Source organism: Nymphaea colorata, chromosome 4, assembly GCF_008831285.2.
Source record: "Nymphaea colorata isolate Beijing-Zhang1983 chromosome 4, ASM883128v2, whole genome shotgun sequence".
Lineage (NCBI taxonomy): Eukaryota > Viridiplantae > Streptophyta > Magnoliopsida > Nymphaeales > Nymphaeaceae > Nymphaea > Nymphaea colorata.
Genome location: NC_045141.1, coordinates 10,507,709 through 10,534,660, shown reverse-complemented (window position 1 = coordinate 10,534,660; position 26,952 = coordinate 10,507,709). Strand labels below are relative to the sequence as shown.

The 26,952-nt window shown below is 39.1% G+C and overlaps 1 protein-coding gene across 5 annotated transcripts in view; it reads left to right on the top strand.

The window, feature by feature from the left end:
- The first annotated feature begins 7,723 nt into the window (after nucleotides 1–7,723).
- Nucleotides 7,724–26,952, top strand: part of LOC116252713 (formin-like protein 6) — a 40,587-nt gene continuing 21,358 nt past the window's right edge. For 2 of the 5 annotated variants that reach the window (XM_031627177.2, XM_031627176.2), the window contains exons 1-14: nucleotides 7,724–8,425; nucleotides 9,005–9,708; nucleotides 10,259–10,480; nucleotides 10,599–11,004; nucleotides 11,106–11,224; nucleotides 11,330–12,203; nucleotides 12,299–12,500; nucleotides 12,649–12,781; nucleotides 14,114–14,185; nucleotides 24,486–24,584; nucleotides 24,728–24,769; nucleotides 25,010–25,090; nucleotides 25,244–25,294; nucleotides 25,398–25,489. In XM_031627177.2, coding sequence (XP_031483037.1) covers nucleotides 8,353–8,425; nucleotides 9,005–9,708; nucleotides 10,259–10,480; nucleotides 10,599–11,004; nucleotides 11,106–11,224; nucleotides 11,330–12,203; nucleotides 12,299–12,500; nucleotides 12,649–12,781; nucleotides 14,114–14,185; nucleotides 24,486–24,584; nucleotides 24,728–24,769; nucleotides 25,010–25,090; nucleotides 25,244–25,294; nucleotides 25,398–25,489 — 3,170 coding nt within the window. In that variant the 5' untranslated portion in view covers nucleotides 7,724–8,352. The remainder of the gene's footprint in view (nucleotides 8,426–9,004; nucleotides 9,709–10,258; nucleotides 10,481–10,598; nucleotides 11,005–11,105; nucleotides 11,225–11,329; nucleotides 12,204–12,298; nucleotides 12,501–12,648; nucleotides 12,782–14,113; nucleotides 14,186–24,485; nucleotides 24,585–24,727; nucleotides 24,770–25,009; nucleotides 25,091–25,243; nucleotides 25,295–25,397; nucleotides 25,490–26,952) is intronic. The other 3 variants (XM_031627174.2, XM_031627175.2, XM_031627172.2) reach the window with 3 other exon arrangements.

Below are 26,952 nucleotides of genomic sequence, written 5' to 3'. Positions count from 1 at the left end.
AACAAGCGTTGGTTTTTCTCCAACTTGTAGTCAATTAATTTTCTTGGAATTATATGGCAGCATTTTCAGATTTTTGACTTAGGATAATATAGCTTGCTTGCAATAGATTTTGTATCGATGTATCATAATGTAACGTAGCAATTTTCTTGTAATAAAAATCTGATATTTCCTTCTGTACTTCTAACCTAGACAATGGTGGATCTCTAATCATGTGCTCATAATTTTCTATTTGATTTCTGTTTTGGTCAGTCTAGTCACAGTCCTCTTAGATGTCATTGGAGTTTTTTTTTTTCTTTTGTTGGACTGCATTAGTTTCTTGAAAGTACAGGTGTTTTATTTAGTTAACCCGTCTGCACGCCAGAACATTAGTTGAAAATCAGAATGTGGAATTTCATTTTAAGTTCCTGCACTCTTATACTGGGGGGGAGGGGGGAGGAGAGAGAGAGAGAGAGAGAGAGTATTGATTAACAAATAGATGAATGATTCTTCTTGTGGTGGGTTGTTTTTGTTGAAGAGAGAGGAAGAGGTATGAAGATTATTTAATATACTTGCAAAAAAAATCTCTTCATTGCATATCTTCACCTCATGCTGAGAGGGGTGTGTAGAATATCCAAAAGAAGAGAAGGGTGCTTGAAGCTAATCTTTTCAACTTAACTAATTCCAAGATTGGCATGTTATCACAAAAGTTGGATTAGTTTCATGCTATCTCTTCCTATCAGCCTTCACCTATATGTTCCATGTACTCTAGCCCTGCGCATGCCATCATTGAATGCCCTTCGGCACCATAGTTGCCTGAACTTGTTGCCGAACAAGTTCAGGTCACTCTGTAATTCTCCAAACATCAGAATGACCCATATTCATATACATATAATCCAGTTTGGAGGAATCACCCCAATTTCTCTTGGTGTCCTCCCCAACAGCCTTCTCCTGGACTATCCTATCCACAATATAGACCCCAAATCCCAATCAGAACTTTTGGAAATTGTATTTCCTTCAACAAAATGACTGATCGCCTTCTCATCTTCATATTATTCAGCAACACCAGCAGAGTAGCAACAGTCCTCTATTGAGAAGTGGTTATTGAAAGCCATAGAAGACATGAAAGTGTACAACAATACTGCATGACAAAAATATGATGAGGTGCTCAACTCCCACATCCAAGCTATTTCTAAACTTAAGACTCAGGTGGGACAAATTGCATAGGTTTTAAAGCAAGTGGTAGAGGGAATTTTTCCCAACCAACCAGAGCAAAACCCTATAGGTAGAGGAATAAGCATGGAGAAGGGAGTTTTGCCGCAGAGGGAGAGCCATGAGGAGCTTTCTAGGGAGTAGTAGGCCAGAGTAGGCTGGCCATGGGCTGATATTTCCAGAACTAAGTTGATTTTTTTGGTCATATGTAACGCCTTAATTAGATTATTTGCTACCTTTGTTTTGATTTCTTTATTTTTTTGTAAAATAGGTCGTGCATTCAGTATTTTATTTTTTACAAAGCAAATACTTGTTAGAGGATTGAGCTACTTATTCAAGGATTTTCAAGCAGAGAATTTTAAAGAAAACTTCACTAAATCAGGTTGTGTCATACCTTCTTCCAATATTTTCTTGTGTTTGTCAACATTTCCTTCTATTTATTGTGAAGTCATAAGCGTGGGGAAGGCATAGTTGGGGATAGCAACATTCTAAGCTTGGGGAAGGGGTGGCACCCAAATCACATGATTTAGACTATCTAAAAATTGATTCTTGACTTGATATAGATTGTTAGCTATGAATTCGGCATGTCTTAAGAATTTTAAGCCCCATGTAAATTTTTTAATTGCTTTGAAAGAAGTGTTGTTTACATGAAATTTAAAGAAATGAAAATATATGATTCTTTGATTCTCATTGAAAATCACCTCTTATATTCCCCACATAAAAAAGTCATGTATAAAGGAAAAAAGAGTATGGTTAAAGGTATGAGTTTGGGGGAGTGCAGTTGTTTCGCTGTCCATATCCTTGAATAGAAAAATGAGGTTGAGGTGACACATCTACTGCCTCAAATATAAAGAGAATGAATATGCATATTTGTATGAGTTGTGTCGTGTCTCAAAGCCTTCTAGGGTTGAGCAAGTAAGACCAAGAGGTGTTTTACACATGATATCCTAAGGTCAACTGGTTTACAAGTTACCAGCCGAAAGCTTGCTACAAGGACCTGGACGTCTGATGGGAACAACATTGTTGATGACAATCCTACACACAACCAGCGAATTAGAACCTCGTAGTAGCCTACCAAGGTAATTCAAGGTGAAGATTGATTTTGAAAAGTTGATTAAGGTGAAGGGTACAAGTTATGATTTTGAAAAGTTCTTACCGTAGTGCCGTAGATTGTTTTTACATGTGCATGAAGTAGTTTTGCTGAAATTGAATTTTTCTATATGCCTGATGATTTTTGAAATAATGAATGATGACAAGGGGTAACATTGCTGGAAACCCAAGACCATACTCACCCACTGGGGTATAAAGGGCTTGTTACATAAGCTAAATGCAACTGTGGTTCCCACGAAAGTGAGTTAGACTATTTGAGTGGCACATTAGGTTCTTTGCATTTAGTTTATCTTTTTGCAGTAGTTTGCTGTTGCTGTCTTTCTTTTCTTCTTGCTCAAGGACAAGCAATGTCTAAGCATGGGGAAGTTTGATGATGCATAAAATGCATGATAATTTAATATAATTTGGCATGCATTCATCGATGTTTTAATTGCTCAAAACCTATCTTAACATTGTTTTGTTGATAAGAAAATATGCAATAGATTTCATGTAAAATAGAGCTAAGTGGGAGAAAAACAACCAAATACTGTAGGAAAAGAAAAGTCAAATCTTTCCTACACTTTGTTGTGAGCAACAATCAGCCGAGGGTTGGTAGCTAGGTGGTGAGGAACTTCTTTCACCCTTTGGGGCGGGCTCTTCATTCTATCTTTTATGATAGTTCAAAAGCTAGCTAAAACATGTAAAATCAAGATAAAATTAAAGGTCTGATCCAACATGTAATATTGCTAGGATTTTGTGAAACAAAACATAAATATCCGCTTGAGAAAGAGAAGAAACAAACGGATACATGCAACCACCTAATGCAAGTAGGGTCGGGAAGGCTTTATCTTAATGGCGGCTTAACTGACAAGTGAACAAGAGCCTTTTTAGTTCCAAAAGCAGGTTCCCTTTCTACTGCTTCCTCAAACACGAGACTGGCCCTTACCATACCTACCTAACCTGGACTTCCCACTTCCCAGCCGCTTCTTTTAATAAGAGACAAAAGGACAAGCTCCTGAATCCGCTTTCACGGTCGGAACCGGGATAGAGATTCTTTCACCCTCTGCACCCCCTTCCGGCAGTCTATCCAACAGATGGCACTCATCATTCCGGCGCAAGCAGCTCCTCGGGTTGACTGGCATTTCTTTACAAAGAAAGACCCAGCAGACTCTTTCTTTCCTGCCCAACCTCTTTTTTCTTTCTTATTTAATTTAGATCTTGGCAAGAGGCGCAACAATTTCCCCACGCCATGTACAGCGGAAGAAGAGATGGAGTCGAGTTTCCGATTCTGATTTGCAGAGAGGACAACCGTGATGCTGGTTGTTGCATTGTCCAAGATCAGTTGTGGATAGGGGGAACTAATGATGGAAGAGAATAATGAAGAACATTAGAGAACAAAGAGCACGGTCAGCTCCTTGCGATGGTAGAGGGTGCTGTTGAATCTGAGTTATATATATGCCACAAACTTGCTCAAATTCATTCACTAACAACCATAATAACAAAGAAGAGAATAGAGAAAAACAAGAAGAAAAAGAAATTTAAAGAAGAAGAAACAAAACACTATACAACGCTTACTAAAGAGAGCTACATATGATGGCACTGACGAGGGACTTTCTCCTCAAACATGAAGATGGATGCAAGCCCCTCCCCGGCTATTTATAACAAAAACCTGACATACGTTAAATAAAGTACATAAGTTTATGCAAGAAACTACTTCAATCACTAACACTAATTCTATCCTAATTCCAGATGAAAGTGGTGCCAATTGATAGAAGAAAAGCCTTTTTAGGATTTTCAAATGCTTTTCCTTGGGCTTGGATTTGGGTGTAGAGTTGGGTACCACGTCAAGGTTGTTGTGGATTCTAAAGCTTCAGAAATTCACTTTAGTGCATTGTAATCGTACTAAACTCCTCAATTTATCTCCAAATCTAGTGAAGCCAAAGTCTCTTCACATCTAAACCAACATAAACATGGATTTTAACTTAACTAATAAAGCATGGATAAACGTGTGCACTTAATATGCAAAATGTGGTGCATTTCATACACTGCCGTTCTTTTTGCAATCAAAAAATTTATTCAATATCTTATTAAATGACATGTCTTAGTTACAACATATTATCCATCATGGTAGATGAATACTTAAAATATAGGGAATATTCTAAGGACACATGTTAATGCCTGGTGTTACGACTAGTGAACTTATATTTTGTTTTAAATAGTATTAAGCTGGGCTTTTGCCAACTAAACCTCCATCTTCTACTTTAATTCTGCAACTATCTCAAATCAAATGTAGTTATATAGTATATGAGGTTGTGAACTTCCATTTAAAGTGCTGTACTTCTAGTTATACTAGAAGTTCAAGTTATGTGGGACCCTAGTGCCATTGCGTGACACAAAATTGTCATGTACTCATTTATTATTTAGTTGTTTCACTTGATCTAAATTAATTTGTTTATTATTTAATTGTGACTTAGTTATCATCTAGCTATGAACAATGCAAAGAAAGCAAATAATTTATTTGAGAATTGTTACAATCTAATTGACTAATTCTTGTTTATTAAGATCTTACAATTAAAATAGTGAGTACATAAAACATAAACAACAACATGCGTGTACCAAGTTCGACCATGAAGATGAATATAGAAGGTCTAAAAACTATACGTTAAAAAATCATGGAAACACGATGTGTAGATCAGATTTTTAAATGTTTGACAATCTTAGCTTGCCCGCCGGTTTATAATATACAATCTAACTACCAAATTTTGATGGCTTTTTATTTCTCTTTTCAAGCATTCTACATATCTTTACAGTTTATTTTTAAAAATTAATTTGTAAATACTAAAAAACACAATCAAATGACAGAAATTGGTGGCACATTTTACAAAGTTAGAATACTCTCTCTCTCTTTTATACTTAGAATACTCTCTTTCTCTTTTATACACATACTCGCTTAAACATAAACATATATTAGCTTGTAAACTTATTAAAAAATTATTTACGATTTGCTAATTTGCCACATAAAAAAAACTACTACGTAAAATCAAACTTTCCAGCTCCTCTATACTTTTTTAATTTGTTACATACAATAAATATGGTTGAAACAATCAAACTGATTGGCCAACTGGCGATCATTATTACCACTGCTTATGTTCCACAAATTCTAAGTAAATGTATATATCTCGTAGTGAATTGACTTTTGTGAACAGCCCTCTTACAAGGCAGCATGTTGGCCCTTGACCAGGACCCTCAGTTCGCACTTCGTAGGGTGCTTCTTTTCCGTCTTTTCAATGTCACTTCTGTCAATTCGGCTATCCAAACATCTTCGTTAGTATATAAGCAAGATTGATATAAATAAATAAATAACTGTTTTCACTTAATGCATCAAAAATAAAAAAAGTTTATTCTTAAATAGTTATTTGACACAATGATATTATGTTACTATTTCATGAATTTATTCAAAAATTAAAACAAATTTATAAAACATTATAATATAGTATTTTATAAATCAACTTTAATATTTGAGGCAGATTCACAAAACATAGCAAACTGTTTTGATTGTCACAACCCCTTATGAGCTACTTGACAATTGAAACAATAACAAATTGTTTCATGTACTTGTTCCAAAGATTGTTTCATATTCTAAAATACAATGTATCTGCCCTAAAGAAGTAGAACACAATATAACATTTATAATCTATGTATGTACCCCAATTTTTGGGGCAAATGTATGAAATAGTTTATTAGTATTTTTATTGTGATGGTTGGTTAGTAGATCAATCATATAGACTACGCCTTTATAGTTACATTTTGCTAAACACGGATAGGAACATGCTATAAATTTCAATTTGATATATTGAACAACTAATGTGGAGACTTAAGATAAAAATAGTTTCATCCCAGTTTGAGAAGGCTCAAAACTGTGATCCTGATCTTCGCATCCTACAAATCACCCTTCAATAAGTTCATTGAAGAGAGTACGATTTTATAAGTTAAAAAAAAAACTTGACAAACATGTATATATTTTTATAGGTTATAAATCTCTTCTAAATAAACATTTACAAGAAATGTGTAAAATGTAGGACAATATATCATTGGTGCATTTAGAATAAGGAATAAAATAAACTTTTTACGTTTAAGATGTAATTAAATCAATCTTGCAAAATTGCACTATTATTGTTGTCATTATTCAGCAGTAGTAATGATAGTCTATCAGCCTAAATATATGAGCCAATCGTTGCTCCTAAACATTTATTCACATATCCAATTGAGACATGACCGGCAGGTTTATCACCTTCCTAAGTTCTTCATTTTTGCTTTCTTTTTGAGGGCGTGTGAGTTGTCGAAAGAAGAGTCAATGCTCTCTAACCTTCTCCTAATGCTCTCTAACCTTCTAACCTTCTCTTGGCTTTAAATGGAGGTGGAGGGAAGGTAGGGCTTGCATGGGCCTTGACCCCACGTCTTTTTTTTTTTTAATTGACATATAAATTTTAAAAAAAATCACTTGTTTTATATAAAATTTTTGAAAAATGATATTTTGAACTTAATCAAAATTAAAAAAGTTTAATTCGACCCACTTCATGAAAAATTTCTTCTGGCTATGCTTCTTCTCTAGAGTTATAAGTTGTTTCAAGACTTGAGTAGGGTATGATACCCATTAGTTAGATACCGTCTACAAGAATAATGTCCATGTATTCCCATCGGCTTGCCAACCCCAGCAGGGGCCCTCTCTTTTATTGATGGTGCGTTTGATGTATTTAGATGGCGAAAACCAGCATTTTAAAGAAACAAAAAAAACAGAAAGAAACTTGCAAAGGGTTTCAGCATGTCCGCTTTTTCGTTCGAGGAAAGCCAATCCCCCTTTCCTATTTGACCCAATTTCGGAAAAAGGTCTATTTAAATAGATTTTATGACTTGTAAATCACAGACAAATGGACGCTTGTAAATTTAATAATTTTTGTCTTCCAAGTTAGTGTTTACGTGACGTGTGTAATTTAATATCTCCGTCAATTAAAAAAAGGCACAGTAAAGATATAAACTGACCAGTCACTAAAAATGATATACAAGTATTTGCCAGAGGCATTACCAAACTAATTTTGTAAAGTACTTGATTATTGCCGTAAAAAGAATAAAAGCAAGTGGCGAGCACGAATTTGAAAATCATAATGGAAGTTAAGGATCAACGTGAAAAAGAGACTTTACCAATTTTTAATTGAAAAGGAAACATGTTGTCTAGAACAAAACTGTAGCTGAATAATTTTTTAAATTCAGAAATATTTGCAAAATTCATATATTCTATCTCCACGTATTCTTTATATGCAAAACGTTTTCTTGTCTGACCAAAGTATTTTATTTTTCAGCTTTATCGATGATGACACCATCAAGCAAAAGGAAGAGAGAGAGAGTGAGAGAGATCAACTCATTAATAACCTAACAGGCAACGAGGAGAGAGGCACTAGAGAGAGAAAAAGAGAGATCAATTCATCGACGACGTAGCCAACAAAAGCCGGAAAAGGGAGAGAGAGAGAGAGAGATGTGATAGGTAGCCACGTTAAGACGGGAGCTGAATACAAGATTACAAGACAAGTAATTGAGGGTGACGAACCAAAACCAAATTCTGAATCTTAATTTACGGCAACCGACAGTTCGTCGCCGTCAGATCCATTGTCGCCAGGGAACAATCAATCTACGGGCACTCGAGAAGAAAGCGCCTCCATATCGGGTAAGGTCGAAGCGTTTCCGGATCTTTCCGGAAACTGGGTACCTTTCTGACACGGGGAGGAGAAATCTTCAGACTTCGTCTTGAAGCAAAGCCTAATGTAAGCAAGGATGCGAAATGATTACGGTGGAAATCTCGGGCGCGGAAAGAGAAGGGCAAGAATTTGGATCGTGCTTTCTGGCAATCTCGTTTGATATTCTTCGTTTCTACAAGGAATTGAGTAAGTGAGCAAATTGGCTTGGTGGATTGATGGGTTTGCCGTCGTTTTAGTCGACCTAAGACGGCGGTTTGGTTGGTGATTTCGATTTATGGGACGATTTATCGATTTAGGATGAAGAGGATGGCGTGATTCACAGCAAATGGCGCTGTTCAGGAAGTTCTTCTACAAGAAGCCGCCTGATGGGCTTCTGGAGATTGCAGAGAGAGTCTATGGTATGTCGACATCTCTTCCTTTTTTTTTTTTTTTCTTTTCGTTTCTGCTGTCTGGGAATGCCAAAGATGGTGGAGTGACAAACGGGTTTGCATTTGTACGAGATTTTGTTATAGTGTTGCGGAAATTTATGGGTCTCTTCAGGTCTTGCGTTGTCGCCTCCCTTTTCTTCGTACGAGAAAGTTTTTCAGGTTTGTAGTGGTTCAGTGTTCAACCGAACGACGGCTGGGTAAGATTGTAGCTTGCCTGAGGAATGTGCTGCACCCTCTTACCTAGAAAAGTAAAATAAATTAGAAAACTGAGTAGGCGCCCTAGGGGATGTCATGCACCCACTTAACAGAAAAGTAGGTTAAATTAGGAAACTAAATAGTCTAAATTATGGCGCACGACTGGGGTTTCTAGAACTATTGAATACATGGTGTAGTACCAACGGCTGCAACGGTAGTAAATTTTGTGCTGCACACTTCTTGATTGAGAAATAAGTTGCAATGAGGTTTCTCTTTCTTCACAAGCATTTGGTGTTTTTCTCATCGGTGGGGCTACGATTTGATTGTGATCGTCATCCATTTCTGTGTATGCAGTGTTTGATTGTTGTTTCTCCACGGATGTTTTGGATGAAGACATGTACAGAAGCTATATGGGAGGCATTGTCAAGCAACTTGGCGAGCAGTTTCCTGACTCTTTTTATATGGTTTTCAACTTCAGAGAGGGTGAAAGGAGAAGCCAGCTAATCGACATCTTGTCGGAGTATGATATGATTGTGATGGATTACCCTCGGCAATATGAAGGGTGTCCATTGATATGTTTGGAGATGATACACCATTTCTTGAGGTCCAGCGAAAGCTGGTTGTCCCTGGAGGGGCAGCATAATGTGTTGCTTATGCATTGCGAACGTGGAGGATGGCCTGTCCTTGCTTTCATGCTGGCAGGGCTCTTGATCTACAGGAAACAATACAGCGGAGAACAGAAGACTTTGGATATGATATACAAGCAGGCACCTCGAGAACTATTGCAGCTCTTGTCCCCATTGAACCCTCTGCCTTCTCAGTTACGATATCTGAATTACATTTCTAGGAGGAATGTAGGTTCAACATGGCCTCCTGCTGATAGGGCCCTCACTTTGGATTGTGTTATTCTTAGAGACATACCCAACTTCAATGGAGAAGGTGGATGCAGGCCTTTATTTCGTGTCTATGGTCAAGACACATTTAGCTCTACAAATCGAAGTACCAAAGTTTTGTTCTCAGTGTCAAAGAAAATAAAAAACCTTCGGCTGTATCGTCAGGTAGTGTCTACTTTTACTCTTTTGGTTTGTTTTGGTTTGCTTGTCTGTCCCTGCTCTTTTGGTTTTGGCGATCAAGTCTATTTGCCATGTGAAGACCAGTGTACTAAGATTGAGCAGAGTCAGCCTGTTCAGATAGAATTGGTAGAAAATCGTTTTTATGTATCTCTCGATTGGTTGTCATATTTTTAATGTTTTAAAATAATTTTAGAACTTTTTTTTAGTTCTCTTTTTTCTTTTGATTTTTAATTATAAATATGAAAACTAGATGGTTACATATTCAAAAATGGTTCCAACTTGATTTGATTCATCTGATTTCCTGAATCTTTTTGAAAAGAAGTTCAATTTCAAAACCAACTTTAACAACATTGGTCAACACTTTTGGCCATCTATCTATCACCTTAGTTTGAAGTGGATCTGATATTGTCATATTGAAAATAAAGTAAACTAATGGAGCTGGTTTATGAATATAAGAATCAGCTTGCAGTGATCAGCTGAACAAGAAGAAGTTCAGCACAAATCTATGTTGTCTCTGATGATTTTTGTTTTGCAGGAAGACTGTGAACTAGTTAAGGTTGATATCCGCTGCCATGTTCAAGGTGATGTTGTCCTAGAATGTATTAACTTGGATGAGGATATGCAACGTGAAGAGATGATGTTCAGGGTCATGTTCAATACATCTTTTATCAGGTCAAATATTTTGATGCTCAACCGTGATGAAATTGATATACTATGGGATGCTAAGGACCGGTTTCCTAAGGACTTCAGAGCAGAGGTCAGTTTGATCAATTATCCTGGCTGTACCATCTTAGCTTCTGAATTTTGTTCTTCTGAAGGTGTAGAACATGGCATGCTTTGATATTTAACCTGGTTTTGTTTTCTTTGTTGGACAGATTCTCCTGTCTGACATGGATACTGGTTCAACCTTTAGCACTGTTGATGCTACGGGGGTGGAAGAGAAAGAGGGCCTTCCAATGGAAGCTTTTGATAATGCTCAAGAGATCTTCAACAGTGTGGATTGGCTAGATGAGAAAGGAGATGCTGCAGTTTGTATGCCTAGCCAGACAAAACCATCCAATGTTTTCCAACAGAAGTTGGACAAGAATGTTGCTAAAAACAATTTAGAAACTCAGGATGGGGTGAAGAAGTTAAAGCCTGATGTACATCAAGAGAAAACATTTCATCCATTAGAAGAGACACCTAAAAGATATGAAGCTGCTCCGAGCAGAACCAAGTCTGACATGGAACAATCGTGTGATTTATCAACATCTAGCTCTCGGTCAAAGGACTTGTCTCAGAGTACACCACCATTACCCGTCTGCTCTAGCTTCTCATTGTAATTCTCTGGATGATTCACCTTTGCCTACCTCATGATACTTTTTTCATGCTTGGTATTTCAGGTCCTCTAGAGGAACACACTGCAGACAAGAATACACAAGTCACTGCAGACAAGAATACACAAGTTTCTTCTGCTTCTTTGAAGACTTCAGTGTTTTCTGCAAGTCTAGATGGTGACAGGGTGAGTTCATCTGTACAAAATCTATTCATCTTCAAACTAGTCATGCTACTATGCAAGAACTAACGAGGGAAAAATGTGGTTCAAATTGCATATGATACTTTCCAGGATTATTCTCAAAAAAAGCCTGGGACAGACGCAGACTTGTCATACATGCACCAGTCTGCACTATCCCCATCTTTTCCACCAGTCACTGTCTATTCATCTAAAGCATCTGGATCAGGAATAGTACCATCATTGCAATCCACACCAACATCAATGGCTGGATCACAACCACCGCCACCACCACCACCTCCTCCCCCCTATGCTCCAGTGGCCCCTAACTTAACTATTTCTGGTTCTTCTGGAGTAACAGTTGCCTTGTCCATATCTCAGGCACCATCTTCTGTTTCTCTATTGCCATCTGTGACTGATCATGGCTCAATACCTCCTTCACCTTCCTCACAATCTCCTTTGGAACGTCAACATACACAAGCTGTCTTGGATGCAACTTATTCTCCATCAACCCCTTCCCCATTTGTTACTAAAACTTGTACACCTGTGCCACCTCCACCACCACCTTTTCCACTGAAGCCAACAGAAAAGGTCTCCCAGATACCCCCTCCATCTCCTCCTCCAGTGACAAAGATGTCTGTGATAGCAGCTAATGCCCCACCTCCACCGCCACCACCTCCATTAACTTCCAAGACTTTCAGTACAACAAGAGTCATGGCAATAGCCACTAGTCCTTCCCCTCCTCCTCCACCACCTCCATTAACTTCTAAGGCGTCCAGTGCAACAAGAGTGGTGACAATGACCAGTGATCCACCCCCTCCACCACCACCACCTCCATTGACTTCTAAAGCCTCCAGTGCAACAAGTGTGGTGGCTAATCCTCCACCTCCACCACCACCACCACTTACTTCTAAGGCCAGTTCAACAGGAGCAGCACCGCCACCTCCTCCTCCACCCCGTTCTGCATCTGCTTCTTCAAAGCAACAAGGTTCAGATTTTTCCTCTCCCTCGTTTAATGATAATCATAATCAAAGTACATTTTCAAATCCCAATTATATGCTAAAGTTACAAAGAATTGTTCAGGAGCTTCACCACAGATGGGAGCACCCAGTAGTTCAATGTCAGGAGCAAAAGGACGTGGAGTCGCACGGGCCCCCAGCCCTATGCTTCGTCCTACACAGACATCAAAGAAAACTTCATTAAAACCATTGCACTGGGTTAAAGTGACAAGAGCGATGCAGGGAAGCTTGTGGGCAGAATCTCAGAAGCAAGATGAGGCTATCAAGTATCACTTCCCTTTATGTCCATAATATTTATTTTTCTTGGTTATCCATGTTCATATAGAAATTGTTAAATTGAAGTAGGTCAAAAATTTTTATGGCATTGGTAACTGACTTAAAGCCTTTTCTTGCCAACCTAATTTTCATTGGTAGGCCCCCAGAGTTTGACATGTCAGAGCTTGAGAGTCTTTTCTCAGTTGCAGCTCCTGCCTCTGAACAAGGCAGTGTGGGAGAAAAAGCAAGACGCCGACATTCTGTTGGTCATAAACCTGATAAGATCCATTTGGTACTCATATATCCCTCTACTAAATGCTATATTTTCCTTCCATTTTGTTTATGCTTTTTAAGTTCACTTGATTGCCCAACAGGCTGGGATGAAGAAAAAAGTTCACTGGATATGATGAACCTTCTACTTGTATTCTAGTCTTGGCATTTTGACTTTTTTGGGCATTCATGAATAACTCAGTGAAACTGAAAAATGAACTTGTATTTAGGAATCCAACTTTAGCAGAACATTCCCTGTATTATGATTTCCTGGTTTAGATGTTATAAGCTCTATCATGTATACAGCAGTTTGCAGCCTTTAGTTCAAGATATCGTTAAGATCAATGATGGACCAATTTAGTTTTAAATTTGTTTATATAAATGCTTGATTTTGGTCTATGTTTTTCTAGTTGCAAATTTTAGGAATAAGGTATTTAGCATCTTGTTTTAAGTTAGATGGCGGTGATTGTTTTGCCCTAGCTTTTTGAAGACCATTTTTTGTTAATGTAGTCAGATTCTCGTAACTTGTGAAGTCATGTTTAGGGCTTTAAGAGTATGCACATTGTTTTCAGAATATTTGATAAGCTCAAGATATAGTGGTAGGTGATTCGTATTTGGTGTTTCCCCCATGTCAATGTTATGCTGAATCCTAAATTGATAATCATCTAACCACAGCTTGTCTCCGACTTGAGAAACCCATCCTGGCCTGCTCAATGCAAAGATCCTATGACACAATTTCTTTGATATTCTGAAACCATGCTGAAAGTTTTAAGGTCACACAGACATATCTTGAATCCAAATATCAAATATGAGAATTCTTTATTCTAGTTAAAATTATCAAAGTATTAGCAACCTTATCTAATGAGGCAACCACATTTTCTAATCTACAGTTGCTCTAAAGGTGGGAATAACAAATTTCAGCTTTTCCTGCAAATACTATTTCTACCTTCTTATGAAAATTTGTATAGTTCTTTTTAACAAATAAGAATTTTCCAGGACCTGATGATCATCATATTGAAGCACTTGAGTCATGGTCAATTTTTTTTGCTTTAGAACTAAGAAATTTGGAGAAGACAGTTGGTAGTGTTGTTAATCAAATGTTTGGCATTTCACATTCATCACAAATTCTGTGGCACTTTTCCAGGCTGGATACACTCTATTCTTTCCTAAGGAGTTTGATAATAGCCCACTTGATATACTTTCTTTTGCTGCTTCATCAACTGTATAACTTTTTTGAAAGTCTAACTAATAGGAACCATTATGTCCTTAACAAGTCGCCACAGCTATTTTGAGAATGACGATGTGCTTATGAAATAACATTTTCTATTGGATATGTGTTGTGCTTGGTGTGCAGATAGATTTGAGACGAGCTAACAATTGCGAAATCATGCTTACGAAGGTTAAAATGCCATTGTCTGATTTGATGGTAATATTCTGCACCATCCAATACATCAACACCTGTTCATTTGCTAGTTTTAGCTATTAACTGATAATTAGCTTTGGTATTATCCCATTTTTCAAAGTTCTAAGGATAGTTTCGTTTGTTGTGGTTCTCTTAGTTTAATTTCAAACCATTTTTCTTTTAGTTTATAACCTCAATGTCAGATTTTACAAAAATACAGTTTCTAGGAAGCCTTAGGACTCAAAATTTTTTGTTGCCTTTTGGAACAATTTTTTTTTTTAAATTTTTAAATTTTTAAAATTTTACCATATTTTCCCTTTTTTTCAAGCTCGCTGTATTATATCCGAGAAAAACCTTGCCGTTTAAAACTTCGAAACGTTATTTGTGACTATGTTATATATATATATATATTGTAGAAACATGCAACACACGAAAGAAGAAGAGAGGAACACACGATATACGTGGAAAAACCTCAGAAAGAGGAAAAAACCACGGGAAGCTCTGACCTAGGTGCACACCGCAACCCTAGGAGAGAGAAAATTCTATTCACTTAATCACACAATTACACTTAAGTGAAGATTATATAGGAGGGAGAGAAGAATGCCGCCTAGGGTACCGAGCCGGCCTCGGTACCCGTGCACCATGGGACCGGGTCCAGAAATGGACCCGGTTCCCCATTACATCTATTTTAACACTCCCCCTCAAGCTTGGCATACATGTCAAACATGCCAAGCTTGCTAACATTTTTCTCAAATTGAGATGTACATAAAGACTTAGTTAAAACATCAGCAACTTGATCTTCAGACTTCATGTAGGGCAGGATCAACTCCTTAGAATCTATGCGTTCCCGTATGAAATGGCGATCGATCTCCACATGTTTGGTTCTGTCGTGCAAGACTGGATTGTTTGCCAAGTTAATAGCCGACTTGTTGTCACAATACATCCTCATCTTCTCTTCCATTTTCACCCCAATATCTGCTAACAGAATTTTGAGCCATAACATTTCTGTAACCCCCATGGCAACCGCCCTGTATTCAGCCTCAGCACTGGACCTGGAACAAACTTCTTGTCTTTTACTTCTCCATACCACCAGGTTACCTCCAAGAAAGATGCAGTATCCTGTGGTAGACCTTCTAGTATCTGTGCAACCTGCCCAGTCGGCGTCAGAGTATCCTTCAATACTGAGTTGACTTTGTCGAGTATAGAGCAGTCCTTTCCCTGGGTCATTCTTTAAGTATCCCAATACTCTTTCAGCACTCTTCCAATGACAATCAGTAGGGGCATGCATAAACTGACTTAACACACCCACAACATACGTAATATCCAGGCGAGTAAGGGTGAGATAAATGAGTTTACCAACCAGCCGCTGATACCTCCCTTTTCCTTCCTCGTCCAAGATCGTCCCAGTTTTGATACTTATCCTTGTGCCAGACTCCATTGGAGTAAGAAAGGGCCTGCATCCCAGTTTACCTGTCTCTTTTAGAAGGTCCAAAGTGTATTTCCTTTGGCTCATAACAAGACCAGTCTCAGATCTAGCAATCTCAATTCCCAAAAAATACCTCAGTTTACCCAAATCTTTGAGATCAAATTCAGCAGCTAACGTTTCTTTCATCTTCCTTTTTTCTTCTTCGTCATCACCTGTGACAATCATATCATCAACATATACTAGTAGGAGGCTCACCAGACCATTTCTCTGCTTGATGAAGAGGGTGTGATCACCATTTCCCTGTTTATATCCATTAGTCTTCATCACAACCCTTAGTCTTTCAAACCACGCTCTAGGGGACTGCTTGAGGCCATACAATGCTTTCTTGAGATAACAACACTTTCCTTTCTGCACATATCCAGGCGGCATGCTCATATAGACTTCTTCCTCAAGGTGACCATTCAAGAAGGCGTTCTTGACATCAAGTTGGTCCATGCTCCACTTCTTTTGTACTGCCAGAGCTAAGATGACCCTTACTGTCTTCAGTTTAGCAACGGGAGCGAACGTCTCAAGATAGTCAATCCCATATTTCTGGCTAAACCCCTTTGCAACAAGACGAGCTTTATAGCGTTCTACAGTGCCATCAGGTTTGTACTTCACAGTAAACACCCACTTGGAACCAACTAAGTGAGTTCCATTAGGAATATCAACAACCTCCCACGTATTGTTCTTTGCCAGGGCGTCCATCTCCTCTGTCATGGCCTGTAGCCATTTGGGATCCTCCCTGGCATCCTCCACTGACCTGGGAATAACAGCCATAGATAAAGAGGTAATAAAGCACTTGTAGTCTTTACTGAGTTTAGCATACGAGACAAATCTCTGAATAGGGTGAGAAGTACATGACCTGGTGCCTTTGCGTAGGGCTATGGGAAGATCTTCATTCATTGGACTTGGATCATCCGGGGAGCTCACAAGATCGGGATTGGTGACATCAACAACCTCCATCACATCATTCTTCTTCCTGTTGTAAACCTGACCAAACAAATGATCACGGGACTGTTCTTCCACAGGGCCCCCTTCCATCTGACTGTTTCTGTCCTCACTGACTGTGTCAACCACACTCACACTCGGAGAACTAGCCGTGTAATCCAAGAAATCTGTGAACTGAATCAACTGATGCGAAGAATACTCGTCCACTCTCTGCGAAGAATACTCGTCCACTCTCTCACCTAAACACTCCCCCGGAAGAGGATTCGCAGGAAAGTAGGCCTCGTGGTCATGAAAGGTAACATCCCGGGAGACAAAGACTCTGGAAGTGCTAGGGTCAACACACTTGTATCCCTTCTGAGTGGAGGAATACCCCAAAAAGACCGCTTTGATGGACCGAGGATCAAGTTTCTTGATAGTGGGACTATGATCATGGACAAAGCAAACACACCCAAACACCCGAGGGGTCAAAGGCCAGGGACTCTGATTAGGCCACAAAGCAGAATGAGGGGAATGACCATTCAACACACGAGTAGGCATACGGTTAATGAGATGAGCACTAGTGAGAAGTGCATCACCCCAGTACCGCTTAGGGACATGACGTTGAAACATAATGGCCCGGGTGACATTTAACAAATGACGGTTCTTCCTTTCAGCCACGCCATTCTGAGGAGGTGTGTAGCTGCAGGATGTTTCATGTATAATACCCTTGCTTCGCAAGAAGTCATCAAGGGATAGGGAGACATACTCTCGAGCATTGTCAGTACGAAGGGTCTGAACAGGGGTTTGGAATTGAGTTTCAACAAATGCAACGAAGTTTTTGACAATGCCGGGAACCTCACTACGTTTTTTCAACAAGTACACGAACGTACAACGAGAGTAGTCATCGATAAGAGTCATGAAATAATGAAAACCACGACCAGTGGGCACTCCCGAAGGACCCCAAACATCAGAGTGAACCAAAGCAAAAGGACGGCTGGTTTTATTGAACGAAATAGGGTACGAGGCCCTAACATGCTTAGACAACTGACACACTTCACAGGCGAAGGTGTCCAAAGAAACAGACCGAAACATCTTAGGAAACAATTGTTTAATCAACTGAAAAGGAAGATGACCAAGTCTCTCGTGCCAGCGCATAATAGCGGATCTGTCCTCCACGTCAGATAACTGTCCACTGGTGGCTGAAATCAAAGCAGAGGCAACCTGTACTGGCATTCTGTAGAGACCATCAATAGCCGAACCAATCCCAATCTTCTGCCCCGTCCCCAAGTCCTGCAGTAAACAACGATCAGCAGAGAATATTAGATTACAGTTTAGCTCTTTGGTAATACTGCTGACAGATAACAAGTTCACGGGAATATTAGGAACATGCAGGGCATTATGAAGACAATATTTGTTCAGTAATGATAAACTCCCTTTTCCAGCCACAGAAATAGAAGAACCATCAGCCATAGAAACACGCTGCTGCCCAGAAGTCAACTTGTATTCTTGAAACATCTTAGGGTCCCCGGTCATATGATGAGTAGCCCCACTGTCAACAATCCAATCACCGGGAGAGGAATTACCTTGATCACTTGTAGCAACAAGAGCCTGAGCTAATTTAGCTCCATCAGACGTAGATGTGTCCTCTGACGTAGTAGAAAGGCGACTGATGTAAGCTTGTAGTTCCTTGATTTGATCAAGGGAAAGCCTCGATTTTTCACCACTTGAAGAACCACTCTGAGTTGAGTCCTGCAGAAGAGGACCTCGCCGACTAGACGGAGGGCGACCACGAACAAGTCTCTTCTCAGGGTGAAGATCCCAACAGAAGTCAACAGAATGTCCTGATTTGTGACAATGTGTACATCGCCTAACAGGGCGCGGTCCAGACACAGAAGAACGGCTAACAAAGGCCGAGGGACCAGTCCCGTGACTGGGGTCAATGTGCATCACTTGACGCCTTTGTTCCTCGGATTCCACTCTGGCATAAACATCTTCTATTCCAGGAATCTCATCACAATTGAGAATTTGACTCCGAATGGATTCAAACTCATCACGCAAGCCTCCAAGGAAGAGGAACGTCCGGTCCATCCATTCCTTTTCCCAGTACCGAGCATGATCAGAACCACAGTCCCAGTTATCATTCACATGATAATCAAGTTCCTCCCACTTAGTTTTCAGGGCTGCATAGAAGGAGGCAACAGACAGGTCACCCTGTTTCAGAGAATAAATACTGCGTTTAATCTGATACGTACGCAGAACCCTTTTTTTGCGACCATACATCCTTGCAAGCACAGTCCACATATCAAACGAAGTCGGCTTCCGCAGAATAAGAGGCTGAATATCAGCGGACACAGAGCTGATGATCCACACCTTAACCTGACTGTCTTCCAACACCCCCGTCGCCCATTGAGGATCAGTTTTGCTGGGCGCCGGTTTGTCGCCTGTAATATAGGAAAGACGACCACGGCTCGTTATCCCAATCTCGAGAGCAGCAGACCAAGAGAATTAATTGTCTTTAGTCAGACGAATGGGCGTGACCTGAACTGGCAAGATCTCGCTCTTGGGAGCGCTGCCCGCGTCAAAGGCCATATCACTTTTAGGTGCAATCTCTTCCGCCATCACAAGCAGTCAAGTCAGACACAACACCAGGCAGCAACAAGACAGCACGGTGGCGGCTGAAACACCAGCACCACACGAAACCTTAGGTGTCGGCGACGGCGCTGGATCGCCCGACGGCGGCGACGCAGAGGCGTGACAGCGCTGGACACCCACGGCAGCGGAAAGAGGGGATGGCGCTGGATCGTGCGACGGCGGAAAAGGAGACACCCACGGCAGCGGAAGTCACAAGCGGCAACAGGCGGCGGCGCTGGATCGTCTGACGGCGGCGGCGCAGAAGATCACAATGGCGGCGGCGCGGGAAACCCTAACGGCGCAGGCGGCAGCGGTGCAAGGGCGACGACGAAGATACGAGACGAAGCCGAACGATCTCACGGCTCTGATACCATGTAGAAACATGCAACACACGAAAGAAGAAGAGAGGAACACACGATATACGTGGAAAAACCTCAGAAAGAGGAAAAAACCACGGGAAGCTCTGACCTAGGTGCACACCGCAACCCTAGGAGAGAGAAAATTCTATTCACTTAATCACACAATTACACTTAAGTGAAGATTATATAGGAGGGAGAGAAGAATGCCGCCTAGGGTACCGAGCCGGCCTCGGTACCCGTGCCCCATGGGACCGGGTCCAGAAATGGACCCGGTTCCCCATTACATCTATTTTAACATATATATATATATATATATATATATATATATATATATATATATCTTCCTGAGGACCATGATATTCCTTCCTGTTGCAGGGGCGTATCCGGTCATGCTCATGGATACGTCTGCTGGGGGGTTATACGGGGACTGCGCCGATGTAGTCCCTGATGTGGCAGAAGCGATGACGGATGAAAGTTCCTTCATCTGGGGATATTCATATTCATCCAGGACGAAGACTTTCTCCTGTTCGCAGGAAGCCCAAGGATTTTGGAATTCCTCCGAATCGTTGTCATAGGTGTCATACTTGGGCACCTGTTCTGCTTCCTTCTTTTCCATGGCCAGATACTGATAGTAGGCCATTTCGTCTTCTTCCTCCTCTGTTTCAACACCGTCGTCGAGGAGGGCAAGTGCAGTATGCTCCGTGATGTTTGATTCATCATCTTCTTCAGGAGCAGGCTGATATTCGGCGAACCAAATGGAAATGCGCCCATCAATCAAGTTGGTTGATTCCATTTCTGTTGGTTGCATGGGCGTGGTCGTCGTTGAGGGCCGGATGATCTAGTTAAGGCCCTGCAGATCTTGCACATTCAGCCTCCTTTCGGGGATGGCTGTTACACCATGGCCTATATATATATATATATATATATATATATATATATATATATATATATATAAAAGAAGCAAATAAGCTTTTCTGTAAAAATGAAAAAAAGAAAAACATATGCATTTGCATTTGAGCATAAAATATAAAATGATCAACTGTTAACAGCAGCAGCTGATGTGCACCACCCCCTGCGCACCTAATTCAGGTGAGGCGGCCTATTCACAGCATACATGTAACATAGGTTGTTAGATTGCTCTCCCGTTGGCAACTTCAGATTGCTAATTTTTTGGATTGTATAAATGTGCATGAGAAGCTGTACTTCTAGTGTTTCCTGTAAAGCCCAACGAAGCATTTATTATTCTTCAAGTGCTTTCTGTTAATTGAGGATCATATTGATATTGGCAGTTCTCAGTTTTTCTGTTTTTGTCATTTGGATGTTTTTTCACCTTCCTTTGGACATCTTTCTTATCTAGCCTACGTGCATTTGTGTTGCTGTTTCAATGTGTAGGTTATATACATTGTCTTGAACAAAAATGGAGGCTTTTTCCTCCAAGATTGAACCATGAAACTCCTTAACCTGAATACATATGATAAGACTAAAAAGCAGTACCAAGTATGTTTTACACCATGTATCTGTAATGCATGTGTCCAACCGATCAAGGCCATTACGGACTTGTTATTTCCTGCATAAAAATCCTTACACAGAATTACGCTTCTCTTTAAGTCCTTGAAGCTTTTGGATCAGCTCTAAGTCCTTGCTCTAAGTCCTTAAAGCTTTTGGATCAGCTGGTATTTCCTTTGCTCAGTTTTTTTATTGATATACTTGTGCCAAGTGCTCTAATCATCCTTTGCTTCCTCAAATTCAACAAGACAGCACCACCCTGACTAGGTCTCCAACAATTAATTGTCAAACCCACATTTTGTATCCCTTTTCTTCTTTTCAGGTTTTGTTCAGCCTAGGCAAAGCATCCAGTCTGGTCAAAAATTAAAAAATATTCAAAATATGGCTTGAGAACTCCAGCAGACTTAAAATGATGATGGAGCATTTTCTGAAAATGCATGAAATTTATCCCTGAATTCATCTAACAAATGCCCCATACTACCAACTTATCAAGTACCAAATACGTGCTGATGGGAATTGTTGAGGATCTGGTGACGGCTCTCTTCCTCCACACTCAGATGAAGCAGAGCACAAGTGAGGATTTAGGACTTTAGTTGTAAATTTTGACTATAGGCTCGATTAGCTGTATATCATGGTCACGGATTTTTTGGTGAGATTTTGAATGCCTCGCATTTTATTGTGAGATATTAAGAAAATAATATAAAAGGTAAATTTTCACAAGATATTCAGGATACATGAAATGCAAATGTTCCGTGATAATATCATGATAAAAATATTATGATAGTATTTTCATTTATTTCCTTAATAGGAGCATTTTTCTGTTCTTTTGTTTTGTGGAAATTTTTCATTGCTGAGATGTTCCCTAGAGTTATAAGAAAAACTTGAATAACTCATGATTTTGTCTCTTTGAGATATATAAGCTGAAGCCAGTATAGACCCCAGCCCAATATGTCACTTGTGTATAGTGTATACTAACCTCACATGAGTAAATTAACTTTTGAACAAATTAATGTTAACAACCGGTCTTTGTGAGTTGGCAACTTTTTTGGCAGCCTTTGTGACCACATATCTTGTAGTATGGTTGGATGGTTGAGATTTGTCTCCATGAGTGTTTTAAACCTGGTGATTTGGGGCAGGGCTCTTCCATTGTCAACTTGTGACCTGGCAGGTTAGTCTAGTTCTGTGACTTTACAGGGTTTTGTTAACTTCTAGTTTACAATAGGAAACAAAAAACAACAGCAAAATAGCAGGAAACAAAAAACAACAGCAAAACAGTAATATTCCAGCAAAACAGCAAGAAGGCAGCAAAAAGGACATCTAATATATACCTTGCATATGCGGGGTGAGATACTCTTGCTGGAAATGTGAGGCTCTTTACGCAATTTAAACCAAACAAAAGCAGCACAATGTGACACCACAAACATGAAGAGCGATAGTGGCGGAAAGCAAAAGATAGGAGGGCATTAGAGACTCGAAAAACAAATTGGAAAAAAAGGCAGCGAGAGGCAAGCGGGGTTTTCGGCTGGTTTTACCTACTATTGGATTTGAACCAATGACTCTCACTGTATGAAAGCGATACTCTAACCGCTGAGTCAAGTAGGTCGAGTCAAGTAAAAGAAAATAGACCAACGTTGCTGAGAGAGAGAGAGAGAGAGAGAGAGAGTTGTCGATTGTCATTGCACCTGGTTGGACCTTCAAATATGGTCTGTCATGGCCTATGCTACACAGTTGCTGGTGCAGATGTGGGTGTGGATACATATATAAAATCTGTTATATAATTAATAACTGTCTAGTAGACTTATTTTCTCTACATTTACATTTTAATTGTTACTACTACTGTAAATAAAATTGTGCATTAGGCTAGTTTAGTCCAAAATTTTACATTAAATAAGATCGAGGGTTTTTCTTTTAAAAGGAATGCAGGGTCTCTTCGTTCTCTAAATTTTTAAAGGCAACACCCGGGTATCATCTTTAATAGATGGATGTCTCCTTGGTTGTTTTTTTTAAAGGATGAAAGGGGGTTCTCCCCAAACTGTGAGAGTGAGAGAGAGTGGGTGTCGTGCATGACTGAAGAAAAATGAGAGACCGGATGCTTTGTGGAATGGGTGGAAAATGGGAGCTTGCTAGATGGGAGATGGACGGTTGCATGAAGACTTCAATGAGCTTGCTAGAGAGGATGTTGCCGAAGGCAAACTTGCAGTTGTCGAAGATGGCTGTAGGAGCAAAGGGGCACACAGATGCATATGGAGGAGTAAGGGTTTCAATCGGACCCTTCATATTTTTTTCTTTTTAAATACAGAGGACAACTTTAGTCCTATACTGAAGGAGATTATTCAATAAGGCTGGGAAAAGTTTTCAACTGTTGAGCCATCTCGTTGATTTTCTGCACACCAGTTGGACAAAACATGTTATATAGTTAACCACGGGCAAGTACATGAAATAAATGAATAGATAATTAAGAAGATGTCCTAGCATGCTTTGCCCTGGGCAGTATATATTATATGGGAAAGTAATTCTGTATATACCAGTGACAGGAATGAATTTTCAGCTATTTTCAGATTCCAATGGATATGACCTTCTAATTGTTATAAGTTATGGAGTCATACTTTCTAATTTGATGCTCATGTCCTCAGGAAGTTACTAGTTCAACAAAAATTCTGTAGTGATTTTTGTATATCATGCTTATGTAATAGATGATCTTGTGGAAATGGGTAGCAAAAAGGATGTATAGCCTGTTGATAGAATGTCGAGGTCTATTAATTGGTGTTCTGTTGTATGATCCCCAATATGCCTTTAGCACAAGAAAATAAGATTAGAAAAAAAAAAAAATTCATGGAAGGATTCCTGAAAATATTGAATTATATTTAGCACAATCGTCACACAAAATTATCGTTGGGGCATCCATTAACTGGCTTGTTTTCTATAAAGCAATGTCATGTCTCAAGAATAAGTTCTGGGAAATTACAACTAAGAATTTTGGGTTTCTGTCCTACTCAACTTGGAAAAATACCCAGTCTGTGGTTGTTTGTAATCTTTTCTTCTGTAGCTACATCGTGTACTTCTTGGTGCTTGATGATGAGAATAGGCATTGGAACATCACAGATTGGAGGAAATCATAATTCTTGGGATGATTTCCAAGCCAGTCGTTGAAGTTTGTTTTTTTGCTTAATTACAAACAGACATGGGTCCTGATTACAAAGCCTTGAGTTTATGACAGTTTCTCATATAGCTGCATTCTTCACATTGTTCTGTTCATGGTGGGGGCATCCATGTGCTTTTGATTTCTCTCTCCTTTACAGTGTGCTCATACAATAGCTGCTGCTTTACATGGCTAAATGGATTGAATTTCCAAGTTTGGTCTCCTTGTCTAAGCTTGAGAATTTTTATCAGTGAATGTGTTCAAGATTTAATTATTATTATGTCATAACTGCAGAGTGCAGTGCTCGCCTTAGATGACTCAATATTGGATGTTGATCAGGTGGACAATCTTATAAAGTTCTGTCCCACCAAAGAGGAAATGGAACTGCTCAAGGTTGAACCAACTAAATTTTTTTTGGATGAACTCTTCTGCAATTTCATATAGGGCTAGTTATTAATGTCTCTTAGTACATCAATTGACCCTATTTATCTAGCTTATTTCTACCCTTCACTAACTTAATTTTGTCTCATCTGCAGGGCTATGGTGGAAATGCAGAGAGTTTAGGGAAATGTGAGCAGGTCCAGTAGTTTCTTTATTCTTTTACTGCTTTCAGTTTGTTGTTCAACAAGGTTTGAACTTTATGGCTCTTGGCTCATGATTTTAAGCAGGAACTTTATATTTTCTTTGACCTGGTAGTGAGTTTTTGGTGTTTGTGTGGTGTGTCATTGTACATTTCGATTACTGAGCACTTTAAGGAAGAAGACCTATGTTATTGTATTCTCATCATTCAATTTGTTCATTATGATTGTTATGAACAGTTTTTCTTGGAGTTAATGAAAGTGCCTCGAGTGGAATCCAAGCTAAGAGTATTTTCTTTTAAAATCCAGTTTTATTCCCAGGTTAGTTGATCTCATAACATAATGATGATTCATTTTTTGTAGCATAGCATTGTTAATGCAATGTCAACTATATCAGTATGTCAAGTGCCAGTGGAGCCCAAGTACAGTCTTTTGAGTTCGAGGGTTATCATTCTTTTTGGCTTTATTTTGCAGGTCTCAGATTTGAGGAAGAACTTGAACATTGTAAATTCTGCTGCTGAAGAGGTTAGTTCATGTCCCCTCCTACTTATAAGTGTATTGCTAGGAATAATTTTACAAGCAAGTCTAACACATGATGACTCTTGTATGGGTGCTCTGTGTTTATCAGATAAAGAATTCTATTAAATTGAAGATGATTATGCAGACAATCCTATCCTTAGGAAATGCATTGAATCAAGGAACTGCAAGAGGTGAATTTTGGTATCACTTTCATCTCTTTTCTCTCTCTTTGAAGGAGAACTGAATCATATATGTAATATGCTATGTTGTTAAGGCGTCGCCTAGGCCACGCCTAGGCGTGGACTAAGCATCAGTCCACATCCATTGCCTAAGTCCCATCACTTGGGCGATGGGTGTGGCGCTGGCACCTAGGTGCACCTACGATGGACTAGGCGCCAGCACGCTTAGTCCATGGGAAGTTATGTACTGATTTTACAAGCTGTTATAGTGTATGTTATATGTTATATATACAATCTGTTGTAATGTATATATATTTACTGATTTGATACGATTTTTGTTTGAAATGATGAAGATGATATAGTGTACAAGGTACTACATAAAATGGATTTCAATTCATAACAGGATATACAGTTATTTACAACAGAATTCATATTTAGTTTTTATATTGCAGTACTTTATCTAGAGAAATTGTTGTTTTAGAGTCAGAATGTTTTAGGTATGTATCTGGCATTGGATTCTGATAGGATTTGATCCAAAGAAATGCAAGCATTGTGTCCAGTATGTAAACAAGAATGACGTGTCTTCTTTTGTATATCAAACTAAGGCATCGGCTAGAACAGAACAAAACAGTTTTCTAGTATTTAAACAAGCTGGAAATGTATTGTTAGTCTGTCATATAAACAAGTGCATAACAGTTTTTCATGTTTTACGTTTTGGCTTTACTTACAAAGTGTAATCATTCAATTAGAACAGAACATAATAGTTTTTCATGTTTTATTTTTTTGTACGACACGTCTATGTTAGTGGTGATAGGCACATCTGGAATAGAAGTTTACAGTTCAGTCAGTAAGTACATAATTTTATTATGTAATAGTTAACATAACTAAAAAAATAATTAAAAAAGTCAGTCGCCTTTTTTGCCTAGGCGTGCCTATGCTCCAGGCACCAGGCCTTGATAACGTAGGTAATATGAGAAGCAGTCAATGGCTAAATGCTAGGAAAACCTTACCCAGATGAAAAGCAGCAACCTGGAACTGAAATGGCCACCTGATGATCACTGAGAAAGAAAATAAGGAGTCCTTGAAATTGAATGTGCTAAGACACAATAGGTAGTTACCCTGTGTGGCTTTATGAATCAAGTTTTAGAGTTACTCTTTCTTATTTAGATAAAAACAAGTGATGCACAACATGTTATTAAACGAAAAGTATTAGTGTTTGGATATGTAAGAAACAAAATCAGGAATATGGTACCTTTCATATATATATATATATATATATATATATATATATATATATATTAAATGATGTGTATTAGCATTTAGCAGAAGCATAAATTGCAAAACATTATTTATTGGCTTGTCTAAGAATTTTAATGGTGCCTGAACTAAATTTCTAAGTGAACATCCTACAGTTAGATTTTAAGCGTGCAAGGTTGATGTATGTGCAAAACGTTGTGATAGGAAAAAATGGTGCATTGGCAGTGC